At 43.2% G+C, this 24,135-nt stretch overlaps 1 protein-coding gene across 6 annotated transcripts in view; it reads left to right on the forward strand.

The window, feature by feature from the left end:
* Window positions 1-8,911, forward strand: part of qkia (QKI, KH domain containing, RNA binding a) — a 72,348-nt gene extending 63,437 nt beyond the window's left edge. For 3 of the 6 annotated variants that reach the window (XM_062469603.1, XM_062469605.1, XM_062469607.1), the window contains exons 7-8: window positions 713-787; window positions 1,427-1,889. In XM_062469603.1, the coding sequence (XP_062325587.1) occupies window positions 713-787; window positions 1,427-1,488 (137 nt within the window). In that variant the 3' untranslated portion in view covers window positions 1,489-1,889. Of the gene's footprint in view, window positions 1-712; window positions 788-1,426; window positions 1,890-2,334 lie in introns of those variants that run through there. The other 3 variants (XM_062469604.1, XM_062469608.1, XM_062469602.1) reach the window with 2 other exon arrangements.
* The last annotated feature ends 15,224 nt before the right edge of the window (window positions 8,912-24,135 follow it).

Below are 24,135 nucleotides of genomic sequence, written 5' to 3' on the forward strand. Positions count from 1 at the left end.
TTAGGGTTCCCCTTTATGGGAATTAAATCCACCACCATACACATACCTACACACCTGATGACACAGAATGAACTGACTACCAAGAGAGATCACAAATGCGAAACAAAATATTTTGTGACAAATATGAGGGAGGCAAAATGACAGGCCTGGTTCTGCTTGCAGTGAGCAGATTGACAGAGAAAATATAGAGAGAGAAAGAAAGAGCGAAAAGATTCAGAAATAAAGTGAAAAGCGAATGAGAAATTGAAAGAGAGAGAGAAGGGTGTTTGAGAGCCAGGTGGTGTCTAGCACTATTCAATTACCACCAGAGCTCTATTGGATTTTCAACCTCTAAAATTGAGAGACAAATTTCTCTCAATCCCCCCTCTGCATCCCACAGGAAGACTCAGACAGCCTAGTGGTTCCCTGTTCCCCTGCCCGCCCCCATTCAAAGAACCCGCTTAACACTTCAGTACTGTGGAATTTTCTTACCCTAAGTTATACAGTTATAAATATCAAGTTAAATACGAAAGATGTATTATTTTTTCTATGCATTTTCTATACATAAATGTATGTATCATGTAATTCCTGTATAATATGTATAATACTAATCTGTGTGCATTGCATAAGCAGTATAAATGCGTTAAATGTGAATATTGTTGTTACTGTGAGAACTGTCTTTCTCCCTCTTAAAGTGAATGGTTTCTAACCTTGTGGACCTGTTGCAATCTAGGTGCAATGGCTACTAAAGTGAGACGGCATGACACTCGGGTCCATCCTTACCAAAGGATTGTGACCGCAGACAGAGGTCAGTTTAGTCTCTAAGATACTCTACTATTGACTGTTTTTTAATTGCATTGACTTTATTGCCTTTAGTTGGGATTTACAGTTTATTTGTGTCGTTTTAATTTTTTTATTTTCGCTGCCACCACCACCTTCCTTCCCTACACATCCACACACCAGCTAAATGGTTGCCTGTGGTATGCACATTATGTTTACATTCATAGCGCTCCATTGATCTATTTAACATATTTTGAAAGCTCAGGCAAAAAGCAATCTACGTTGCTTTGGTTTACATGACTGAACCCCCACCTTCTGACAGGACAGGTAGTCCACAGCACGCAGTGCTCAAGCTATTTAGTTACATTCCTCTTAAGTGATATTAAAGCCTCAAAATAGGTCAGACTTGTTCCCATGCATCATTTACTGTATCTGATCCTCTTAAAGGAAGTGCAAGGCAGCAGCTCTTAAAGGTTACTACAGCTGCATCTCTGCGTTGCTCACAGTGTCTTTCTCTCCTCTGCCTCCACCTACACTGACGCCCACTCCAAATATGTGAAATGTATCCTTCTTTCCCCTGGAGGTCATATCTGGACTGTAATGTCTGGACTGGTTCAGGCCTCCGTTCCTCTATTCCGTTTTGACCAGTCCTGTCATTTTTGATCAGGTCCAGGGGAAGGAGAAATAAAGATGCATTCTTTACCCGGAGGATTGGAGTGGTTCCTCTGATGGATCAGTGTGAGTGCAGATGGAGGAGAGGACATGAGGATAGGAGGCCCACTTGATCGTCTGCATGGTAGTCAGGATGGATCAGTGTAGCTACAGTGCCAAGTTGCTAGCAGGCATCGTTTTACTCCTTGATTTTTTTTCTGCCTTAATGTTTGCTTTGTCTCTTCATATATCTCCATGTAGAAATTCACAGGCAGGCTCATACATCTGAGAAGGCTAGAGTTCTCTCGGGTGTCTCGCAAATAATGAAATAAAGATAAATACATGGAAATAACTTTTGGTATTATATTTCGGTTGTACACAAGGTACTAATTTTATATTTGACCGTTTTATATCAAATGTATTTATGGCTCCTGTAAATATAAAAATACTTATAAATAAAAGAGAGAAATAATCGGAAATCAATGATCTATCTATTCATTGCGTAGTACTAGTTTACTTTTATTCACCAAATAACACTAGTCTCCGTAAGTCTCCTTACCACTAATTACACTGATCGTAACTTGCATTCCTACTTGAAAGGAACTAAACATACTAGTTTTTGTGTACTTTGTTTGTCTGTTTGACCTCTGCTTCTGTTTGTTGGTACTGGGGGTAATGTAGCGCTTTAATGAAACATGGTTTTGATTCAGGTTGGGGGCTTAGTAGTTGGGATCATGATGTAAAAACGTCATGATTATAACGAGATCAGCTGGGTTTGACTCTTGGCCAAGGAATTAGGGGGGAAAAAGAGATTGCATTCATTTTATTGTTAAAATGATGTCATTCCAGTCTCTTCTTGCTGACACTAATATCCTTTCTATCTTTTTTTTCTGTTTGTTTTGTTTTTTGTTTCTAACCACCTAGCCGCCACCGGCAACTAACACATGACCTTCTGACCTCTGAACTCTTCACCCAATGACGAGCCGCCCCAAGCCTGCCTGCTGATCAGTTAACTGGTAATTGCCTTTTGCTAGCCTCTCGGACGCAATGACAGAGGCGCCTGCCCATACAGTTACTCTAACATGTCTGGATGAAAACACAAACACCACAATCTCATAGCAAACACAACAAAACCCATCAACAAGTTGTGTGACTTTTATTTTATTTTATGTTAATTTCCTTCTTGTTCATTGAGTTATAATTCCCATTCTCTCTCTTTCTTTTTCTTCATGAATCACAAAGTGGGTGGATGTGTTGTTACTGAATCTGCACTGAATTATATAGCAATAAAACTCCTCCCCCAACCCCCCCCACCTGCTCTGATTCGGTGACCTCACTAGTTTGAAATAAACAACTTTCAATTTGAGTTGATCTCATGCTATATGCTGTCACACAATGATGACATCACCCTACCCCTCCCAAGACCCCCCCCTCCCCCCTCCTGTTCCAAACCCGCTTGGGCAAAGAAAAAGAAAGAAAAAGAGAGGGAACGAGAAACGACACTCACACAAACTTGTTAACTTCTGTCATTTTCACGTGAGTCCTGTTGTTATCCAATCTCTTGATACGTAATTATGTGCTGACACATTCTGGGTGTGCCCTGAAGCGGCTGTTTTTAAAAGCATGGCTAAATTGATTGCAAACAGAGCTTTTTATGATTTCTGTTTGTGTTCCGTTTCTCCTGTGTTTTATTTTCTCCACACTTGATTATGTTCTTAGTCGTACACATCTCCCTTCTCTCTGTACTGAGAAAATTGCCAAACAAAGCAGGTAGTGAGAACGGAACGCAACTGGCACCTGATCCCTGTAGCGGGCAGCAAGCTGCAGTCAGGACATACTATGGGGGTAGGATGGGAAGGGGAAGAATAGGATGAAGAGTCTGTGTGTTTTTAATACTATTGAGTTTAGGACGTGCCGAGGTTGTTGGGGGCAGTGGAACAGTGGATGAGTAAAGTCCACTAGCTACTGACCATGACTATCGCCCTCCACACGTCCACTATACAGTGCCTGACAGATTTAGAAATCTCAATGAATTAAGCGAGCTGTGATTAAAAAAACAAAAACAAAAACAAACTTAACAAAAAAAAAAAAAATATTAACGTGTGCATATTTAGCCAAAGGGTTTCCAGTTTAACTATATCTATATAATTATGTATCTAACTGCCGAGGGCTCTCTTAATAATCTTAGAGTTAAAAGGGTGTGTTGTGGTGCCTGCATAAATTAAAAATGATAGCCAATCAGTAAGCCAGAGATTCTTCATCTTTGCGGTCCCATGAAGAGAGAACCAGACGATTAACACTAATGATCCTCATAGATAAGACAGCTCCTCATAGTGAAGCATTGTACATACATATAATTTTTCCTCTATTTTTGATTTTGCCTTCAATTTTGATTTAAGTTAATGCATCCTCCCCCCCTGCCAAAAGAACAAGCCATTTTTAGTTCTATATTTTTCCAGTTGTCTCTGACTTGTGTGTGCTCACACAAGTCAGAGACTTGTGTGAGGTTTTTTAACCCCATTTAAAATCATCAGGCAAATCATCAGGCGTCTTATGCTGGCCCTCCTGAGAATCAAATTAATTTTGGAATAATTTTTAGATTTTATTTGAACCCTTTACACATCATTCTAAGTGTTGTGCATCCACAATGTGTCTCTTGCACATCCCATAATGGTAGTCCAGCTCCTGAGCCCCTAACTGTTTCTTTAACTCTTTCTCAAGATAAAATAGGATGTGAAAGCCATGCCTGCCTGTTCAAATTGCTTTATACATACCTGTTATATATATATATAAATATATACCAATGTAGATACCGGTCATTGCATATAAACATACAGAGGAGAACAAAATTAGATACTTTTACAGGATGCTGGAGAAGAATAAAAATATATTTTTGGCAATTTTAGCTTTTTATACTTAACTTGCAGTTACAAAAAATAAAAAAACCATAAAAAAGTTTAAAAACAGAATACATAAAAAGGAAGAAAAAGATGTTGAGAAAGAGGCTGTGTTACTTTGGATATTATTGGCGAGGAAAATAAAGACCAAACCAGTCATACCCTAGGAAAGATGTGAGAACTGCTGTGTGTTGGAGGGAGAGACTTCAAGAGAGCATTAAACGATGGTTTCAAAAGTGCCTTATTGACGGTCGTTTCTGTTTTCCAAGTGTCAACATTCTGTTTCAATAATATCCAGAACCATCAAGGAAAGTGCAGTGGGATCAGAGGCAGGTGGTCTTGAGCTCTTAGTGTTGAGCCCGGTAGCTCCATCATATTGCTGAGCTGCCAAAGTTATTCTATGCAAAAAGAATAGCAGTCGTTTGACCAGCTAAATATGTGCCATGGTTTTGTCTTCCTGAGATTCAGTTTTTGTTTTTTGTTTTCTTAATGGCCCCTAACTCTGTCATTTTGAACAAGATGGTTTTTCTTTAAAATTGATTTCCTTTGTTGTGACTCTGGTAATTGTATCACTGTTATTATCTTTATTTCTGGTTACTGTGACTACTCTTCCAAGAACAAAGTGAACTGCCAATAACCAAGCAGGGCTCTGCCAGGATGTGTTTTAATAATTAAGCTGAGGAAAAAAAATGAATTTAGAGTAAATACGATTAACTGGATGGTGGTCCGTTTGCGAGAAAATTCTGTTGTTGAAAACTCTGTTGTTTCTAAAGCTGGAAACCACCAGTTTCCTGGTGAGCTTCTCTCCCTGAGACTGAGCCCACATGACTCTGGGTGAATCACTCACAAGCCACACCTATGCTTTTCCACTAAACTTGAGTGAGTAAAGCTAATCTAATCATAAGACGTACAGTCCCAGAATCAATGTTTCCAAATCTGGATGTGATGTTACAAGAATGGGTGGTTGGGGGGGGGAGGGGGGGGTAGTGGAATTGGCTTGTGATAATAGTGAAAACATTTATGATGAGGAAAGAAAAGCAGACCGGTGCCAATTTAGACTGTGGTCAGTTCAGCTATGACTGGGAAAAGCCTTGCCTTTGTGTCTAAGTGAATCACCGGCAACTGATTTTCAGTTATTGAAACAACCTGAGGTTTCTTCTAACTAGAATTTTGCATTCAAATGAGGTATTTTGGAGAAATATACCTTCCCTGGCAGTCTATGATGCTCTGTATTTTTCCTCATACATACTGTTACAGCGAAAAGGTCAATTCAATCTTTTTCTTTTCTTCTTTTCAGTGTTATGAACTATATTTTAAAAAATGAAATGCAATATTAAAGTGGAGCAAGAGATGACAATTCAGCATTTGACAGTATTAAGATAGTCCCTCTGCAATGTTCCTACACGCTGTGTCATTGTACAAGGCTGGTTAAGTCATCAGGTAAATGGTGAACTCTACCGCACTCTCTCTGACCTGCCTACTACATGTATGATAATGTAATTTACAGCCATTGTTACAGGTTTATAATGTATTTTTCTAATCTCATTTTATATGTATATTATAAAAGCATTTTTCTGACTCTTTATTTGATAAAGCCCACTGCAATTTTTTTTTTACGCCCCTCCTCTCTCCCTATGCTCCCCACATCCACTCATACATCTTGAAATCTGTCTCTCTCCTGGGGAGTGTTGCCTTTCCTAGAGTTGTATTTTGTTTTTCTTGCCAATTCCTAGCTTGTTTAACTCATTAGCAACTTTATTAGTTTTCTTGTCATAAGTATTTTTACATGCTTGCATTTAGTTTTCATGGTGTATGCTGTTATTTTTCTTATTAACCCCTTGGCATTTATTTTAATAAACATTCTTAGTAAGAATTTTACTAACTTGCTGATATTTTTTGTCTTGTGTTTTTAACCAGTTTAATGAATGTACTACCTTGGTCTGGTTCACGGACTAACACAATTAAAACTGGTGTCTGGCCACCACACACTTACAGTACACTGACACACACACACACACCTCAAGTACACTCCAGTACACACAAACAACAGTCCTTCATCATGCATGCACCACATACACAGATTTGCACACACACTGCCTAACTGGAACCTGTGCACGAGCCGAACTGTCCCTCACACCCGCTCACGCACTCTCACCTGTGTTGCTGGAAAGATCTGCTGACACCCTTCAAATCTCCCCCCCCCTCCACCCCCACCACGCTGCTGTGTCCCGTGTCTCTTTGTCTCCATGACAACTCTCTTGTTGTGTTGTCCTGTCAGAACACCATCTCAGAAGGGGAAAGCTACTCTCTAGGATCGGATCTGTAGGGATGCAAGAGGAAAATAACGTGATTATTTCCCAAGAACAATGAAGCTACAGTCCCAAGCTACAGACCAGACTAGATACATTGATAAGAGAACGCCATTGGAAGGGATTTACCTCGCTTCATCTGTTGGGGGGGGGGGGGGACTGTCGCTATAAAGATGGAATGCTGACGGTAGCAGAGGCAAAACATTGGTGCATGTGTAGCTGCTTGAAACACTGATACACTCACAGCCAAAGGGCTTTCGCAATTATAACTGTTCCTTATCCATAATCTAAGAACACTACTTATATAGATATTGATCAATTCACACTTCAGTAATAAGTAAATTGGCTATAGAACAGGATGCATGAATTTAGTTGTGTTCTTGTGCTACACGCAGGTCCTGAACACTTTAGGATATTGGTGCCCCCTTCGTCTGTGCCTATTGACTGGCTGATAGTAGGTCATTTGGGAGGACCTCTAATGTCAAAGGATATTGTGTAATTCTGCTTTATAGTACATATAAACTGCTTCCACATTGTCAGACTCTAAACCCGTAGTGTAGTATTGTCAAACTTTGGGATCAAAATATAATTTATAGAATTGAGATGAAGTTGTAAAAGTCTAAGAAACTGCCTCGAGCACATCCAGTGTTTACTAATGTGTGGGTTTAGGCTCCGGGTCTCCTTCAGTTCTGCTCTTCTTGTATTCGTGGCTTCCCTTTTTTCTTCCTCCACTAATCGAGGTGTTGAAACTGACAAACACGCAAAGATTAACCTAATTTTATTTTTATGATGATTACTTTAACCCACTGAGTGTCTCTGCACAACAGAAACAACCCAGGCTTTAACCGTCTAATTCCTTAGTTTCTTCAAGTAAACAAAGCGATCAAAGCCGCTAACATTTGACTTTCTCCGCTGACTGACATTAACATTCTTCTTCCTGACCCGAGCATGGGTGTTATCTCTGCTAACACCTGGCTCTAGACACCAGCAAAGAAGAGACCACCCAGTTGAATAAAGGGACGCTTGTCAATCTAGATATTGGCATTAACTAATGGGAGCAAGGTTTCTGTCAATTTCGTTTGGTGTTCTCAATATGCATCTTTCCCCATTCGTTTGTGCAGTTATTTGGAAATTGGAAATTCTCTGTATCAAAAGAACAACCGTATCTGAATTCCGTCCTTGAAAAGGAGACTAACCCATCTGAAGGGTAGTTAAGGGTTTTTTAGGAAGGCTTGTTCTCTGAACTAAACTTTTGAAAAGAATATGAAGTGGAAAGTCATATTCTGGTGCACAACGTTTAACAAACACTGCCTGCCCAGATTGCATCTGTTCTAGAATGTGTGACAAGTGCCTTTGCCAGAGATTGGAAATTTATATTTTTCTACTTTCATTGTCATTGAAGTCACAATTTAAATCCCTCTCTTGGCTTTTTTTCTTTTCGGTGAGCACTCAGCTTTTTCTTTACACTGTAGATTATTAGTGGTGCCTCATTTTCCTTTTTGTTTAGCTGGAATATTTTGACCAAGGTTGGGATTTTGGTCGTCCTTATTGTCTGCCGTTAAACCACAACTGCTATGTTTTTGGTCGATTTTCTGAAATAGATTTTAGCATATTAAGAACTATAGTATTTCCCCATGTGGCAATAAATGACTGGACCACATTATGCATTAATAATGGCTGTGTATGGAAACAGCTGTGCGTGGTTCAAGATCAAAGTGCCTTTTACCTGGACAAATGCAGGGCATTCATTGTACTTTTGTGCGACTACCTTCCTTCTGTTTTGTATGAGTCGTATCTTTTATAAAAATACAAAATAAAAAACATTCCTCAAACAATGCAAATCTATACGACGGCAGGTCAACCCATCAGCATGGTCTCATAGTGATGTAGCACTCAGGTGGTTAAAGGGCAAATACTACCAAAACCTGGAATGAGGAATTTAGCCCCACTGGAAAATACTTTCTTGTTTGTAATTTTTTTTCTGTTGTTTGTCACCGATGTGAGGTAAAAGCTAAAATAAAAAAGAGATTTTTTTTTTTGCTCCTGAGTTTGTGCCATATAATATCCTCATACATATAGGGGTGCACTAAAAATCTGTGAGAATTTGTTGTGGAGTTATACGTTTTTATGTGAAGTAGTTTTTATTTTGTTGTTTTGTTTGTTAACTTGTTTTATAGTGGAATATAATAGAAGTCGTAGAATATAAAACATGTACTGCCGGTTATGATGCTCACACCAAAAGAATTAAAAATAAAAATACATGTGTGCAATAAAGAACCATATTTACAAGTGTCACTGACTGCTCTACATGGACTGGTGTATCAGATTCTGCTTCCTGTTTCACCATTAAATAATTTCCTGGAAGCCTGCTTTACCAGGCAAGAACTATCTTAAGGTAGGTTCACTTCATAAAATGCACTAATAACTGTAAGCTCTTCTGGAATGTTAGAACCCAGACTATCTCTCATTTGTTGCAATGAGCTCCAGAAGTAGGATTTTGAGGTCAAGTCCTGACTTAATGGGAGTGATTGTTTGACCCCATTCTCAGTGTGGCGTGAAGGTAAAATGGGGCACTTATTCGAGCATGAACTCAAACAAAACGAAGTCTGGATCAGTGGGAGTTGCCACTGAAGCAACTAAGTAGTATGTAACCAATATTGCAATTCCAACTGCCTTCCGAAACGTGCCAAGGAGCCCATGCCATGACAAACCTCTGGAGTTTACCAGGCTAATTCCTATCTGCCTCTTGACGGGTCATTAGCACATCATTGTCGAGCGCTGCCTTATTAAACACAGGAGCTGCGCAACCACCTGACTTATTAACATTAGCTACTAGCATTAGCGTCGATCCCTGCGGGCATGCTGTTGAATACCTGTTAGTAAGTTATCAGGGACACCGGCATGTTATCTACCAGGATTGTAATGACGATTACAGAGCGTTCCTCTCTGAAGGCTGCAGTATCAGGTATTCCGCTGCTGCGGAGCACGGACCTCAGATTGTTGGGATGAGTGGGTTGTTTATATTGTGCTCGAGGATACAAAAGCAAGCGATCAAAGCGGTAGTGCCAAACTTAGATGTGTATGCTCTTTCGCACACATTCTCACACACACATGGCTTCCTTACACACTCCCATCCACATGAACACGTTCTCCTCTCTCACGTACACACACACTTGCAGGAAGAGGGAACTGTTGAATTGGCCATTGGGGAGTTTTGGTTCACAGGAGGGCCTGCTGGAAGTGACTTTCATGCCTCACAGGGTGTGGTGGGGGGGATGGAGATGGCAGCTTTGGCTGCTGGGAAGATGCATCAAAGGAGCATTTGTCGCAGGGAGCAGCTGGGAGTACAATCAGAGCAGAAGAGGAGGATGAGGGGAGGCGGAGGGGGGGGGGGAGAGAGAAGAGTTGCGTCAGGAGTGACAGATGAACCAGCTTCCTGTGGAATGAATACAGGGCATTCATCAGAGTGCAGCTGTTTCAGTTTGTGTGTGTGTGAGATGGTCTATGTGTTTGCTGGTTAGTTTGTGTGTGTGTGAGAATTTGTGTGAGAGAGGGATAGAGAGTTGTTTCCGAGTACACAGTTGTTGCAGGTTTCAAGTCCAGTTTGATGAATGAAGCCCTGTAGTTGTCTGGGCACCTGGGTCATGAGACGGTCTAGCAGCTGGAGTGAGTGCGCGGGTGTGTGCGTGTGTGTCCTAAGTGCAACCTGACTAGAAGGGGCTGACAATTTCAAACCCACTGTCACATACATCATAGCTTTTCAGTAATACTGTGTGAGTGTATGATATTATAGTACGTACTGCACCATCATTCTCAAAAGTGCTATTATATTTTGAGTCGCTTAGGTGACTCAGCATCTTCTCAATGATGCATCATGGATTACCTACATTCTGTTTTAATCTTTCATGCATCAAATACATATCTCGCAAAAAAAACAATATAGGTGTTGAGATGACATTTTAGTCAAGGTCATAGGTCATCATTGCAGATGCCACTATATGTTCTATATGTAAAACAAGGCATTGAGACAGTAAGGAAATTAAATGTGAATCCAGTGCACAAGTGCATTATGAGTTATGATATTATCTCACACCATAAACACAGAATATTAACAGGTGGGTGGGGGGCGCTTGCAGGGGGGTATGATAGAAGGGGCAGTGCTAGCGTGCGCTAGCAAGGGGGGCACTAGCAGTGCTAGCGGTGGGGTGGGTGGGTGTGGGAGGGGTGTTGCTGGCAGGGGGCGCTAGCCCAAACAGGTGGGAAGAGGGCCTTGTGCTGTCCCTCTGTCCCTCACCGGAGCAGCACATTCATCATGCTCAATTAGAGCCGCCGCCGCTAGCAGCACGGCAACCCTGCAATCAGTACACCCACTCAGACAGGCTTGATTAGTTGGGGCCGCAACTCAACAGCCTGCTACTTACCTTCCCCCCCCCCCCACACACACACACACACACACACTCTCTGACACACGTGCACAGACACACTTATTCCATCCTTTTTTCCCCCTTTTTTGTTTGACGTGCTCTTGTTTCTTTTTCTCTCGTTTCTCTCTTTATCTTCATTTCCTGGTCTTTCTCTCACACGTGCACATTCTCTCATTCACATACACACGCACATGGTCGAACACACTCGTGCACACACACATGCACACAAGAAATAAGGATTCACATGTACCTGTACACACACACACACACACACTCATCCTGTTTGTTTGTTCCCGGGCTGAACTTCCCTTTCTAGATTGCAGCCGAGTGACCTTTCTACTGCTTGTCTACAGTTGCTGGATTGCTGTGTCTGTGTGTGTGTGTGTTACAAAGAGAGAGAGAAATAACGGGAGAGGGGAAATGAAAACGCTGACCCAATTTAATACACCTGTGCCTCTCTGCACTCAGCCCTGTGCTCAATCTATCTCACACACACGTGCATACACACCTCCAACCACCACTATCTCAGTACAACACAAGCCATACCACAGTATTCTGGAGGCAACATTGTAGCCAATGCCAAAAGTATAATTAAGATGGATGTTTATTTGTAAATGAAGGTAGACTAACAGTTTGGAGAGCAACTAGTTTTGATAGCAATTCTGAATCTACTCGTATCCACACATCATTCTGAATTGTGAATTCTGAGAAGGCTGCTGCTGTTCCTTTTTGGAGAGGATAAGGTATGGGTGTGTGGGGGTGTCGGACTGGATGTAGTTTGTGACTATGTGACTGTACTATGGATGGATGTATTGTGAATGTCTTGTGATTGTGTAAGACAGAAATGCTACATTAGTGCCCCTGAAGAAATGCTCCTAAAGAAATGACCAAAAATATGAAGTGCTTTGAATGCTACTAAATGGATCTGAGTTCAGGATAGAGGTTCAGGATGTGTACAGTGGTAAATGTAAAATGGACGTCCTGCTGATGGATCCAGCAGGACAGGATGTAGGATGGAAGGAGAGGAGCGGTATACACATCCTTACAACACTGTTCCCAACCAACTTGCCAACCCTGCTCTCTCTTTCCCTCCCTCTCCCTTCTTCCCTTCCTCTCTCCCTCCCTCTATCCCTATTTCCTTCTCTGTCTTTCCCTGCCTCTCCCTTCTTCCCTTCCTCTTTCCCTCTTTCCTTCTCTCTCTTTCCCTGCCTCCCCCCTTTTCCTTTCCCTCCCTCTTTCCCTCCCTCTCTGTCTCCCTCTGTACTGGTGTGGTGAAGCTACATTAGCATAGTGTTAGCTAACTCCCTCTCTCTCTCTTCAGTGTGAAAGACAAATGAGTACATTGTCCCTGGACGTGTACGTCCTCTCTGGGTGTAATTAATGTGGCCACGGCGGTTGTAAACACTAAGAAGGACGTGTTTTTGTGTCCCATTAATCTCCTCGTGTCAGATCTGCATCCATGGAGGATGCGTGCACGAAACCTCAGCAGGACACCTCGCCAGACCGTGTGAGTCATGGCTGCACACACACATGCTAGAGACATGCACACACACACACATGCTAGAGACATGCACACACACACACATGCTAGAGACATGCACACACACACACATGCTAGAGACATGCACACACACACACATGCTAGAGACATGCACACACACACATGCTAGAGACATGCACACACACACACCCGCTAGAGACATGCACACACACACACCCCCGCTAGAGACATGCACACACACACCCCCACTAGAGACACACACAAACCTACACACACATACACATTCTAGAGACATGCTATAAACACACATACACTGGAGTATGCAGACAGTGGAGACAGAGAAACATACACAGGAGACATGCAAACACAATCTACACAATGACACCCCAGAGACATGCACAGGTTTGTTTATTTGTTTGTCCGCGTGCGCGCGTGTGCGTGTAATTGAAGCACCAGTCTTGCTCTGTGACCTTCATGCCTCTCTCTTATCCCTGGCGCCAAGGATGGTGGCTAGCGAGCGAGCGGCCAGCCCCCTGCTCCTGCCCCCCAGATCTGCTAATTCATCCTGACAGCCACATCCATCTCCAGCCCTGAGTTACCATTGCAAAGGAATCAGCGTTTCACGCCACTCTTCACAGGTGAAACAGGAGATGCCCAGAGCACACGCATTTGGAGAGAATTACCCTGCTAATGATCCAACCCTGTGCATCTGGAGAGCCACGCTGTCTCCAATATGGAGGTAATTGGCGCAGGATGCAGGAATAATTGTGGAGCAATTATATAAATCACAGAATTCCGAGATTTTCACCTCTGGTGTTTTTTTAGGCAGATGTTGGTTTGCGTGGTTGTGGTGGTTGTTAGCTTTCTAAGATTCTCAAGGTCTCTCATTGATGCTCCTTCAGTCCAACAGGCCTCTGTGCCTGTGATGTGCCCCACCAATGAGCTGGTGACTGGATCAGACACCCTGAGTAGTGTTGCAGTATTGAGGTTTTTCTAAAAGGCTGTGTACAGCAGCCCCAGGTCCTGCCAGGGCCTGCTGGCTGTCAGGAGAGCTTAGAGAGGAGAGATGGGGTGAGTGAAAGAGAGGAGAGGAAACCGTATCAATCTATCCATCCTATCTATCTTATCTATCCACAGTATCTCTGTCTCTAGTAACTAGTGTTATAACCTGTCCTCACAGGTCACCTAAAGAATATGATCTAAAATAGGCGCTCAGGAGACATCATACTGTATGTACCCTCTATCATTCAGCTAGACACATTCTACACTGGCCATACTTTCCCTCTTCCAACAAATAATACACAGTGCAGGGAGTGTTACATTTAGTCATTTAGCAGACGCTCTTATCCAGAGCGACTTACAGTAAGTACAGGGACATTCCCCCCGAAGCAAGTAGGGTGAAGTGCCTTGCCCAAGGACACAACGTAATTTGGCACGGCTGGGAGTTGAACTGGCAACCTTCAGATTACTAGCCCGACTCTCTCACCGCTCAGCCATCTGACTCCTGTGTTGTGCAAGTATGTGTGCGTTTGCATTTGTATGTGCACGTGTCGGAATGTGGGTTCTTGGTGAATGAAAGGTCACCAAGGTCTCTTGTGTGAGCAGTTGAATGTGCAGAATAAACCTTGTGCTTTTTATACCTTTTTATATATTTACTTTTAGAGGAACACAATCTCAGAGGAGGGCTTTGTACAGCATCTACTGTAGAGTAGAGATACATGTACACCCTACAGCTAGTATAGAGAGACAAGTACACTCTATAGGGTTTCTACAGCTTGTATAGAAATACACAGAGCACTAGTGGAGTATGGAATTCTACTGTATTTCAGCATCTATAGGCAGCGGAAGATCATGTTGTAAAAAAAAAAAAAGAAAAGTTGTGACAGTTATGAGGGTGAATATAACAAGATAAAAAGCTTCTGTTCCAAGGTTGTGAGATACAGTGTGCTGCTGTGTTCAGAGTCAAGTCCCTTTTGAAGGATTTGAGAACAAACTGAAAGTGAACATTAGGAATAAAATATGAATATATACTGTACATGGATGAATAGAATTCAACCTTCTGGTGTGGTTTTCAAACACCCCCTACCAACACACACACACACACACACAAACACTCTTATAAATTATCAAAGCACACACTCAAGACTCAGCATGTAGTCTTCCACATCAGCGGTTCATTTTTGCATTTGAAAACTGGAGCAAGGCCTTACCACCACTCAGACTGCTTTGTCTCTCTCTGTCCCTCTTTCACTCATCTTCACCTCTCTTTTATGTAGTTTCTCATCCCTCTTTATCTTTCTCTGTCCCTCCCTCCACTCCCCTTCTTGTGTGGGCTGAAGGCGAGTTTTCATTAACGTAGGGTATTACTCCAAACCCATTAAAATAGGCTCTTCTTAATCTAAATCCAATAATTTGTGCACATCTCCCTCCCTGGATCAGCATCATGCCTCCCTCAATCTCACCCTCCACCAAAAGACAAGATTCATTATCTCTTGTTTGGACCAGGATTATGCTGATAGGGCCAGCTTAAGGCACAAGATATAAAGACTCTTAATAAAATTCTTCATCCATGCAGCAATGTGCCATCTAATTTAAAGCGGCCAGCCTCCCTCTCTTCCTCCATTCTTTTACGAAACTATTCTTTCCTTTTCTGGTTGCCAACTAAAACCCTGTTGAAAGAACATGGGTTTAAACTCCATCTGCCAAGTGTCAGGGTCACCTTGAATCTGTGTCTGGGTATGTTCCTGGTAACTTAAACACCCTAAGTCCTTTTCAATACATCTGTGGAGATGGGTCTTGTACTTGATGTCGACATCTCAGCTTCTGTCTGCTCACGTGATGCTGAGATCTCATCTGCTTATCATTAACAGCACAAACAGTACATTCACGTCGAAAAAAAATACATGTGTGTGTCGTTGATGTTTGAAGAAGGGGAGGAGATATGCTGGGTAAGAGTGTGTAAACATGACTGGTCTCTCAATCAGCGGACAGGGTGATGAACAGAAACAAACTCCCCCTGTAGGAGGGGAGAGAGAAGGCAGGAGACTCCCAGCACCTAAACAGCCATGCCGCAAATCTCTCTTCCACTGGCATTCAATATACATGCAGAAATGGGATTAGGAAAAGATGCATAATACATACAGTCTGTGATGCGGTTTGCCCATCAGTCTGGAATATTCTAAAAGCAATGCACTGTCTGCCTCTCATCGTCTTCTCCTATGGCTTTAGCATTACACATCCATCTACATCCATCAACATCCATCTTGATTCGAACCTTCAGTGTCGTTTGAGGGGCTGTGTGGCAAGCTGGCTGGGTGACTGATTGACTGGCTGGCTGGCTATCAAGTAGACTGGCTGGCTGGTCTTACTGGTGGATCTTATAGAAGTATTTAGTCTGTTTTGTCATTTTGAATGCAGTTGTAAGGGGGGCCAATCATTGTCGAAATACTGTATAATAAGCTCTGCTGTTAGTGAGTAGGCTGCCAAAAACATTCAGAGCAGAGTTACAAGACCAAATGTTACCTGGCTCACACTTACACCCCCAGAAAGAGGAGAGCACATTTTCCTGGCTCCAATATTTGTCATAGATTTAAATGTAGCAAATGTTTTCTTGCTCTCTGTACTGCTGGGTTGAAGAAATGCAATGCAAAGATATCCTGGACATGTCTAATCTAAATTAACTGAGGGAGAAAGTGCAGACTTAAGCAAACAAAAGCCATTATTTGGACTGAGCTAAGACGCGTGTGTGTGTTTGTGTGTGTTAAGCCTGGCGTTTGGGGAAATCTGTATGCATTGAGTAGTGATGTGACTGGTCACTGTATACACACAGCCAGGTCACCTGGGAAACCAGGGCCAATTACTCCAAGGCAGCAAAAAAGTAGACACACATGCGTGCACACACAGACTCAGACTTTTCTCTCTCTCTGTCTACCTATCTCTCTATATTTCCCTTATATTTTCATCTTTACGTTGGTATAAAAAGTACAAAATCTACTGTCACAACCAATCGATAAAGTATGCTGATTATTTCAACATGACATACATTAAATATGACCTGAAAGACACAGAATCAATATTACATGTTTGCCTGGTTGTGAATGTTGAATCATTTTGCAGCGCTTACTTTTCAATTTCAACAACCACGATTCCTATCACCTTTGAGCTGGCGTCTCATTTAGAGAAACAGAATTTCACTCTGGCTCTGCTGTTCTGTCGACGCCTCAAGGCTCGGAGAAAAAGGTGGGGGGAGAATATATTAATGAAATGGAAGACAGAAAGAGTTATTTAAATCAACTCAGCAGCACGACCTGAGGCTTGACGTGTGTCTCCTGGTGTGGGTATGTTGTTTAGGTGTGGGATGTAGGAGTGTGTGTCTTCATGTGTGCGTTGAGTGTGTAAGTTTGGGTGTTTGATGGAAGGAATGTGTGTGTTCAGCTGTGTGTTGAGTGATTAGTGTAAGAAGTAAGAACGATTGTTTGTCTGGAGGTGAGGGATTGGTTCTACTGTATTAGTTGTAAAAGAAAGCAGAGTCTCTATAAACAGTACAGTTTGTGTACGTGTGTGTGTATGTGTGTGTGTGTGTGTGTGTATGTGTTGCAGAAGCCATCTTTAGAAACTACCTGCTCTCCCAGAACAATTAAGCCAGGCCTCTTTATCTCCCCTCAAATTAATTTTAATATTTAAACAGCCACAATGAGACTTCTGAACCGACTAAGGGAAGATGAGAATAAACCTAATTAAATATTGATGGCCATAAATAAACAGTCTAATTTGGAGCACCGCCATAAATGACTGAGAAAAAAATAGTTGCAGTTGATATTTTGCTCATTATCAGTGCAAATGTTGAAATTGGAGCATGGAAGAGGAGAGAGAGAAGCAGGAAGGGGAGGGTAACAGATCATGGTTGGTTATTATTTGGGAAATTAAAGTGCAGCACACTGCAACAGTCCTAAAGCAACTGGACCTAAAGACACTGTCAACTGCAAGTCTTGAAAGTGTACTGATGGTCACTGGAGCTTTAAAGAGGTGCCAAGCCAACTATGTGGGCAAAACATTTGATGTTGTCAGTCACATACCAATGTATTTCTTTGATGGCTCGTTATTTTGCAGAGAGATGCACCCAAAACTGAAAATCTAGACCAGACACGGAGAATGCAGAGCAAAAGCCAAACACTGACACAGAAATGCCCAGTCAGGCAAAACGTTTCCCACGAGACTTTCATGTCTCCTTCTCTTCCTTCATTTCTTCTCCCCCACTCATCTTCTCTCTTGAAATTATCAGAGAGGAGAGGAGTGGAGGAGGAGAGAAAGAGGAAATGAGAGACTGAGTTTAGGAGAAGACCATTAAGACCCATTGTCACTGTACGTGTCAAACCAAGCTCTGAGTGGAGAGTCGATGTCTCCCACCTATTCCATTAATGTGGAAAACATTACTACACTTGATGACCTTCATGCATATTCATGAGCATGGAGGAAATGAGTCGGTGGTGACTGAGGAGAGGAGACAGTTCTGGACACGAGGGACATACCAACTCTAACCCACTGTCTGCCAGAGGAAAACAGTTTTTTTACAGGCGGACCACGCTCCCAGGCTTGACTGACAGTGAATCATTCATAACTCCAGACTGGCATGATGAGCTGCTGATTAAAGTGAGAGAGAGAGAGAGAGAGAGAGAGAGAGAGAGAGAGAGAGAGAGGTAGAGAGAGGTAGAGAGAGGGGGGAGAGAGAAATACAGATGGATTGAGATGGTGGGGGAGAGGGAGAGAGAGATGGAAGAGAAGGAGAGGGCTAGAGAGAGAGAGAGAGAGAGGAGAGGAAGATAGGGCAGAGAGGAGAGGAAGATAGGGGAGGCCTCCCTTGTTAAATCAGGCCAGAGTGAAGAGTGATTGAACAAGGACTTTTACATCTATAGGCCGCAGGGTAACAAATGAAGCAGACACCTAGACTGCTGAACAAGTGTTTTTTTATTGCAGCCGAGTACATTAACTCTTACTTGACCTGACTCGTTATAAAATAAATACTATCTTTAACATAGTAGATTTAACTATAAACAGAAGAATCACGGCCTGAATATAATCTACTTTGGCTATTACTGTAAAGCGCTCTTGTGTGATATAACCCCAGTATATATTTTTATTAGACACGTCGCATACAATAAACTGTATGGTAAAGATGTTAATCACTGTGTAACATGAGATGTTTTTTGTTGTTGTTTTTTTTACATTAAAGCTGGTATCCATAATCCATTTCATGCCGTCGTAGCACATAGTGAGGTTTGACTTGAAGCTCATTTATTCATGAGACAGCGTGTATGCCAAGGCGAGCATACCACATGACAGGAAGATGACAGCTCCCAAACACAGGTGGTATCTTAGATATAGATTTGAAAGTTAAGAAGAAAAACACATCCGCAAAGACACACACACACACCACCACAATCACCAGTATTACACACAGACACACACATCACATGAATAAATAAAAATCCAACATTCTGCTGCAGTAGTTTTGGCACTTCCCGTTGAGGAGGCTGGGATAAGTGTGTATGTGTGTGTGTGTGTGAGAGCACGATGTGTGTGTGTAGGGTGTCAGGCGTGTGGTTACAGGGTTTGACAAGGGGGCTGCCGTCGCAGCCAGACGCTGTCAGTACGGCGGGAAGTGATGCGTGAGCAGGGGGCCCAGTAGGAGCGGTGCGGGAGGAGAGAACAGACTCTGCCAGCAGCGCCACTGCTCACACCCCCAGAGCTGGGGGAGGGGCTGGTTCACACTGTCCACCTGTCAGAGCTCTGTCCAGCACACACACACACACTCTCCCTGACAGACACACACACACACTCCTTGACAGACACACACTCAGGCTGCTAGGTTCACTTGGGAGATCACAGGAGATTCGCCTTGGAACAACTGATATTCAGGCCGAGGATTGAACAGTCAAAGCTTGATGTCTTTCTGTCTGTCTTTCTCCACCTCTCTCATCCTCCTCTTTCTGCCGCTCTTATCCTCCGTGATCTCCCGCTCTCATCCCCCTCTCTCTCTACCACCCTCTCAGACTCTCTCTCCTCTCTTTCTCCCGCCTTTCAGTTTCTCTCTGTCCGTTTCTTTTTCCTTCCACCGATTCCCTCTCGCCTTCTTTCTGTCATTTGGTATTTCCTGAGGGAGAAGCTGGACAGTGGACAGAGTATCTGGGGAGCTGGAAATGGAGTGGGGGGGGCATGGAAGAAAGGACCATTCACAGCCTCATAATACACTATTCATGCAGCCCCATATGCTTTTATCATCTTCACATCCTCCAGCTTCAGACGTCCCCGTCTCATTGTGAAGTCATCATCGCTGAGGCAGTTTCCTTAGCAGCAGAAATAGCCCTATTTATGAAATTCTGATTATCTACGATGGGACCCTTGGGCCAGCCAATGAAAAGGCGATGTGTACTTGTGGTGCATTGTGGGTATTTCTTTGGTTCTTTTTTTTTGTGTGTTTTTTGCAGTACTTCTTTCTTTCATGTTTTTTTATCAAACATTTTCTCTGTTTTTTTATCAAACATTTTCTATATTTTTTCTTCATCAATAGAAATCAATCAAGGCCCTTTATACCACTTTGTCTATAGTCATGATTAAGGTGAGATAACTAAGTAGCTGTCAAGGCCAAATGGAGGTTAAGTCTCACACAAGATCAGTAATATGGAGATATCTTCAGTGTAATTGAAAGAATTCCTGACTCTGTACAACTCTTTGGTTTGTCACATTGTTTGAAACCGCTGTGTTGAAACAAAGACAAAAGTAAGCTAGAAATTCTCGTTTTTCCCCTCATCCTTTAGTCAATGATTGGCAGTTTGGCTGGTTTTTATCTGGTTCTATTGTTTGTTAGGCAATGTTTGCCTCATGCCCTATCTCACCACTGTCCCTATTGTTGTGAAATCAGAGCACATAAAAGCCTCTCTAATTGAACATCCAGCGATGGAGTGTTCTCAGGGAAAGCAGCACTCTGAAGTTCCCATGTAGCAACCTCGCAGCTGTCAGCCGTCACCATCACAGACGCTGGGACTCAAACACCCTGGAAGACACAGTGGTGGAAGAGATGGAGCTTTAAATAGAAGAAGAACTCCCTCTTTCCAGGCAGCATGAATATAATCACATGAAGAAAGGGCTTGAGAGAGAAAGGGGGAGAGGGTGTGGAAGGGAAGACAGACATAGAAAGGGAGAGAAAGCGACAAAGAGAGATAGGTGCCGTGGAGATAGAGCACTGGAGAATGGAGAGGGGGAGAGAGGAAAATACAGAGATGGTGGATAGACAGTGTTTGGGGGAAAAGATGGGAGGAGAGGAGGAAGAGCATGTGAAAAGAGACGTGGGAAGAGAGGGGAGAGGAAGTGTGTGAGAGAGAGAAAAAAAAAATGTGCATGTGAGAGAGGGAATAAAAGCCGTACCTGTCACATGTGTTGTGCTGATGAAGGCGAAGGCGCTAAATACTGGCAATCATGCCAGATTCATCAGAGCTCTCTCTTCCTGGCAGTGCAGGCAGCAGGCTGTAATTACCCAGACATCAGCCTCCCAGACAGGCTCCCATGCTGTAATTTTGCCCAATTTAGGTAGCAGGCATGGAGGGGGCCTATAATTTGAATCCCTTCAGCTTTATGTTAATGCGTTGGCATCGATTGTGGCGTCCTTGTGCTCATGTAAACGAGCACACGTTGTGACACGTGCAGAAGAGGAGAGCAACTTTCTCTATCTCTCTCTTTCACACACACACACATTCATCTATGTCATCTACAGTTAAACGAAAACACCATAATTAGACTATATTGGTAAGGAATACACACACATCATAATATGTCTCTGTGAGTTGTAAGGATTTCTTCCTTTGTGTATGCGTTTGTGTGTGTGTGGTGTGTGCATGAGAATTACACTGTGATGATGGCCACATCAAAGCTTTTCTATTGGCTAGGGTCATATGAAGTCAAAGGTCAAATTGGAGGGGGTCCTTGACCTTGAAAGTCTCTTTGAAATATACACATCAGCTTCTGTTCTCTATCAAAGCAGCAGGGAAACAGCCAATCAGAGCCAGCCAGAAAAACATGCCAGCGGGTTCAAAGGTCACAAAACTGTCAATGAAACTGTTGTGGTGTGGGCAGGGATTAACACGCCTAACTCTCTCTCTCTCCCTCTCTCTCTATCTCTCTCCCTCTCTCTCTCCCTCTCTCTCCTGTCTCTGTTGGGGATGATTAATGACTAAACCATTAAGATTAACATCACTATTCATTTCACAGTATTGGTCACACACACACACACCCTCTCACCCCCCCCCCAAACAGATACCAGGCTCCAAGGAGGAGGGGAAAGTGAAAAAAAGAGAGAGAAAAAAGAAGAGAGAGGGAGCAAACGGGTGAGATGACAAAGAACACACCCAGAAAAGCGATGTGATATGCAGGGTCACATTTCCTCATCCTCATCAAGCCATCTCTCTTCCGCTCATTAGGACAACTCTATTCATCTTTGTTCAGAGGTAATGAATGGAGCTGTGTGGATGCTATTGATCTCCACAGTCCAAATGTCTGGTCTGAGGAGACCTAATACCTTAGACACACAACAGACTTAGATCAAGCAGGATGAGAGAGGGAAAAGGAGGGGAGAGACAAGGGGAGAGACGGCAGGACGCTTTCTCAGTCAAATGAGGTGAGATTTTTGAACGATGAAGGGGATGATGGGTTCGGAGCGAGAGCCATTTCAGAAAACGTGCACATTAAGCGAAAAGCAAATCCCTCTAAGAGGAAATACTCTCTATCTCTATCTCTCTCTCGGTTGTGGGACAACATCCCCCCTCTAAGCATATCAGCGTTATTTCAGGTTGTCTTAAATCAAACATGGGAGGCTTAGGGCCTGTTAAGAGGCGTTACTGCACGCCTGCTAGCCGTGCTGAGGGATTTGCCTCCTCTTTGAGAGGGGTCGCTCAGATCTCTCGCTGGGTGAAGCCAGATTAGACACTGATTTGAGAGGCTCATTTGATGCCACATTACAGCTGTGAAATTAGAGTTTTGCCTCACATATGGAAACATGAGTATGCACCCCCCCCCCTTACACTTAGCCCATTAAGATGATCTTAGCAAAACAACGGGTGAAATAGCTTGCCAGTTCCCCTTCAGTGTGTGTGTCTGTGTTTACATTACCGGTACTCAAACACATCCCCGGTGCTATTTACTCAAACTGATGATGAGTTCTTCTTCAACATGTCTGTGCCAGCAGGGAAATTAGAGTCCCCGAAAACACAAATTGTTTCCACTGCCAATTCAGAAGTCACATCAAGTGCACAAACTGTCATTGTTATCATCAACACCTGCTGAAAAAGGTATTGAAATACCCTATTGCAATAACATGCAATGAAATAAGCTGTACTTGATGCATTGCATTGCGTGTGTATTGTAGTTTGGGTGATAAAGCATTGAAAATCCATTTCATGTTTGAACGTTGTCCCGGTGTAGTGTGTCTGCTGTTCTGGGCTGTAGAAAGACAACCCTGTGTGTCTGTGACAACTTCCACTCCACCAGCTACAGCCACAGATCTTACTGGCTGCTTCTCTGGGATATACCAGAGACGAGTCAGTCAGCTCTCACTGGCTGCTTCTCTGTGTGAGAAGACCAGTCAGTCAACTCAGGTTTACATCCACCCAGACTACCAGAGAAGCCAGCTGACTGTGGAGTCCATCCTCAGTCTGGCTTGATCCCAACACCACAACATGCACAATGGACTTAGCTAGTCAAGGCTATCATCCTGCCTACTAAATCTCCTTCTCTTTTCTCCATCACTGTCACTGTTGCTCACGCGCACACACACTTACTGACAAATACACACACAGGAACACATGTAAATGCAGACAGTACACATGCACGTCATAAAGTGTCTTTTAACGCACTCCCTACTCTCCTCTGAGCTTCCTCTCTCTCTCTCTCTCTCTCTCTCTCTCTCTCTCTCTCTCTCTCTCTCTCTCTCTCTCTCTCTCTCTCTCTGCCTCTCTCCCCCTCTTTCTGCATCGCTGTCTCTCCAGCTCTGTGTTGGTTTATGCAGGAGGATTAGGTGTCGAGGCCTTGCTGCTGTGCTGCAGTGTGCTGGGCCTGCATGGTTGGCTGTATTAGAGATAAGCAGCTTTTCTTGATAGGGCTCTATCCAGCTTTAATTACCACAACTCCAGAGTCAGTGGACAGCAGCAAGCTTCCCCTCACACACACACACACACACACACACTTCTTTTCCTTTCCTTCCTTTTGTAAACAGACCACTCTGAAAGGCCAGGATTGGGATGATGATGGTGGTGGTGCCGATGATAAAAACACCTGAGGATGATGTGGCCGATGTGGATTTGTAAACTCACTCCTCAAGAATGTGTACAGGCCACCCGTACACATACCCGCCAGCGTAAAGCTAGCTTTTTGTTGGTGTAGCTGAGTCACGCGTGCAAGTCAGAGGTCCCGGGATCGAATACCAGCGAGGGGAAAGAGCAGCGCGACTCGCCCCTGTTACACTTGGATGTTCCTCAGCACACCCAAGACAGCCCATTAGAACTGCAGTGATCCCAGCCTCACAGGAAGTAGTCTCACAAGGCTTCGTA

This window comes from Osmerus eperlanus, chromosome 9 (assembly GCF_963692335.1).
Source record: "Osmerus eperlanus chromosome 9, fOsmEpe2.1, whole genome shotgun sequence".
NCBI lineage: Eukaryota > Metazoa > Chordata > Actinopteri > Osmeriformes > Osmeridae > Osmerus > Osmerus eperlanus.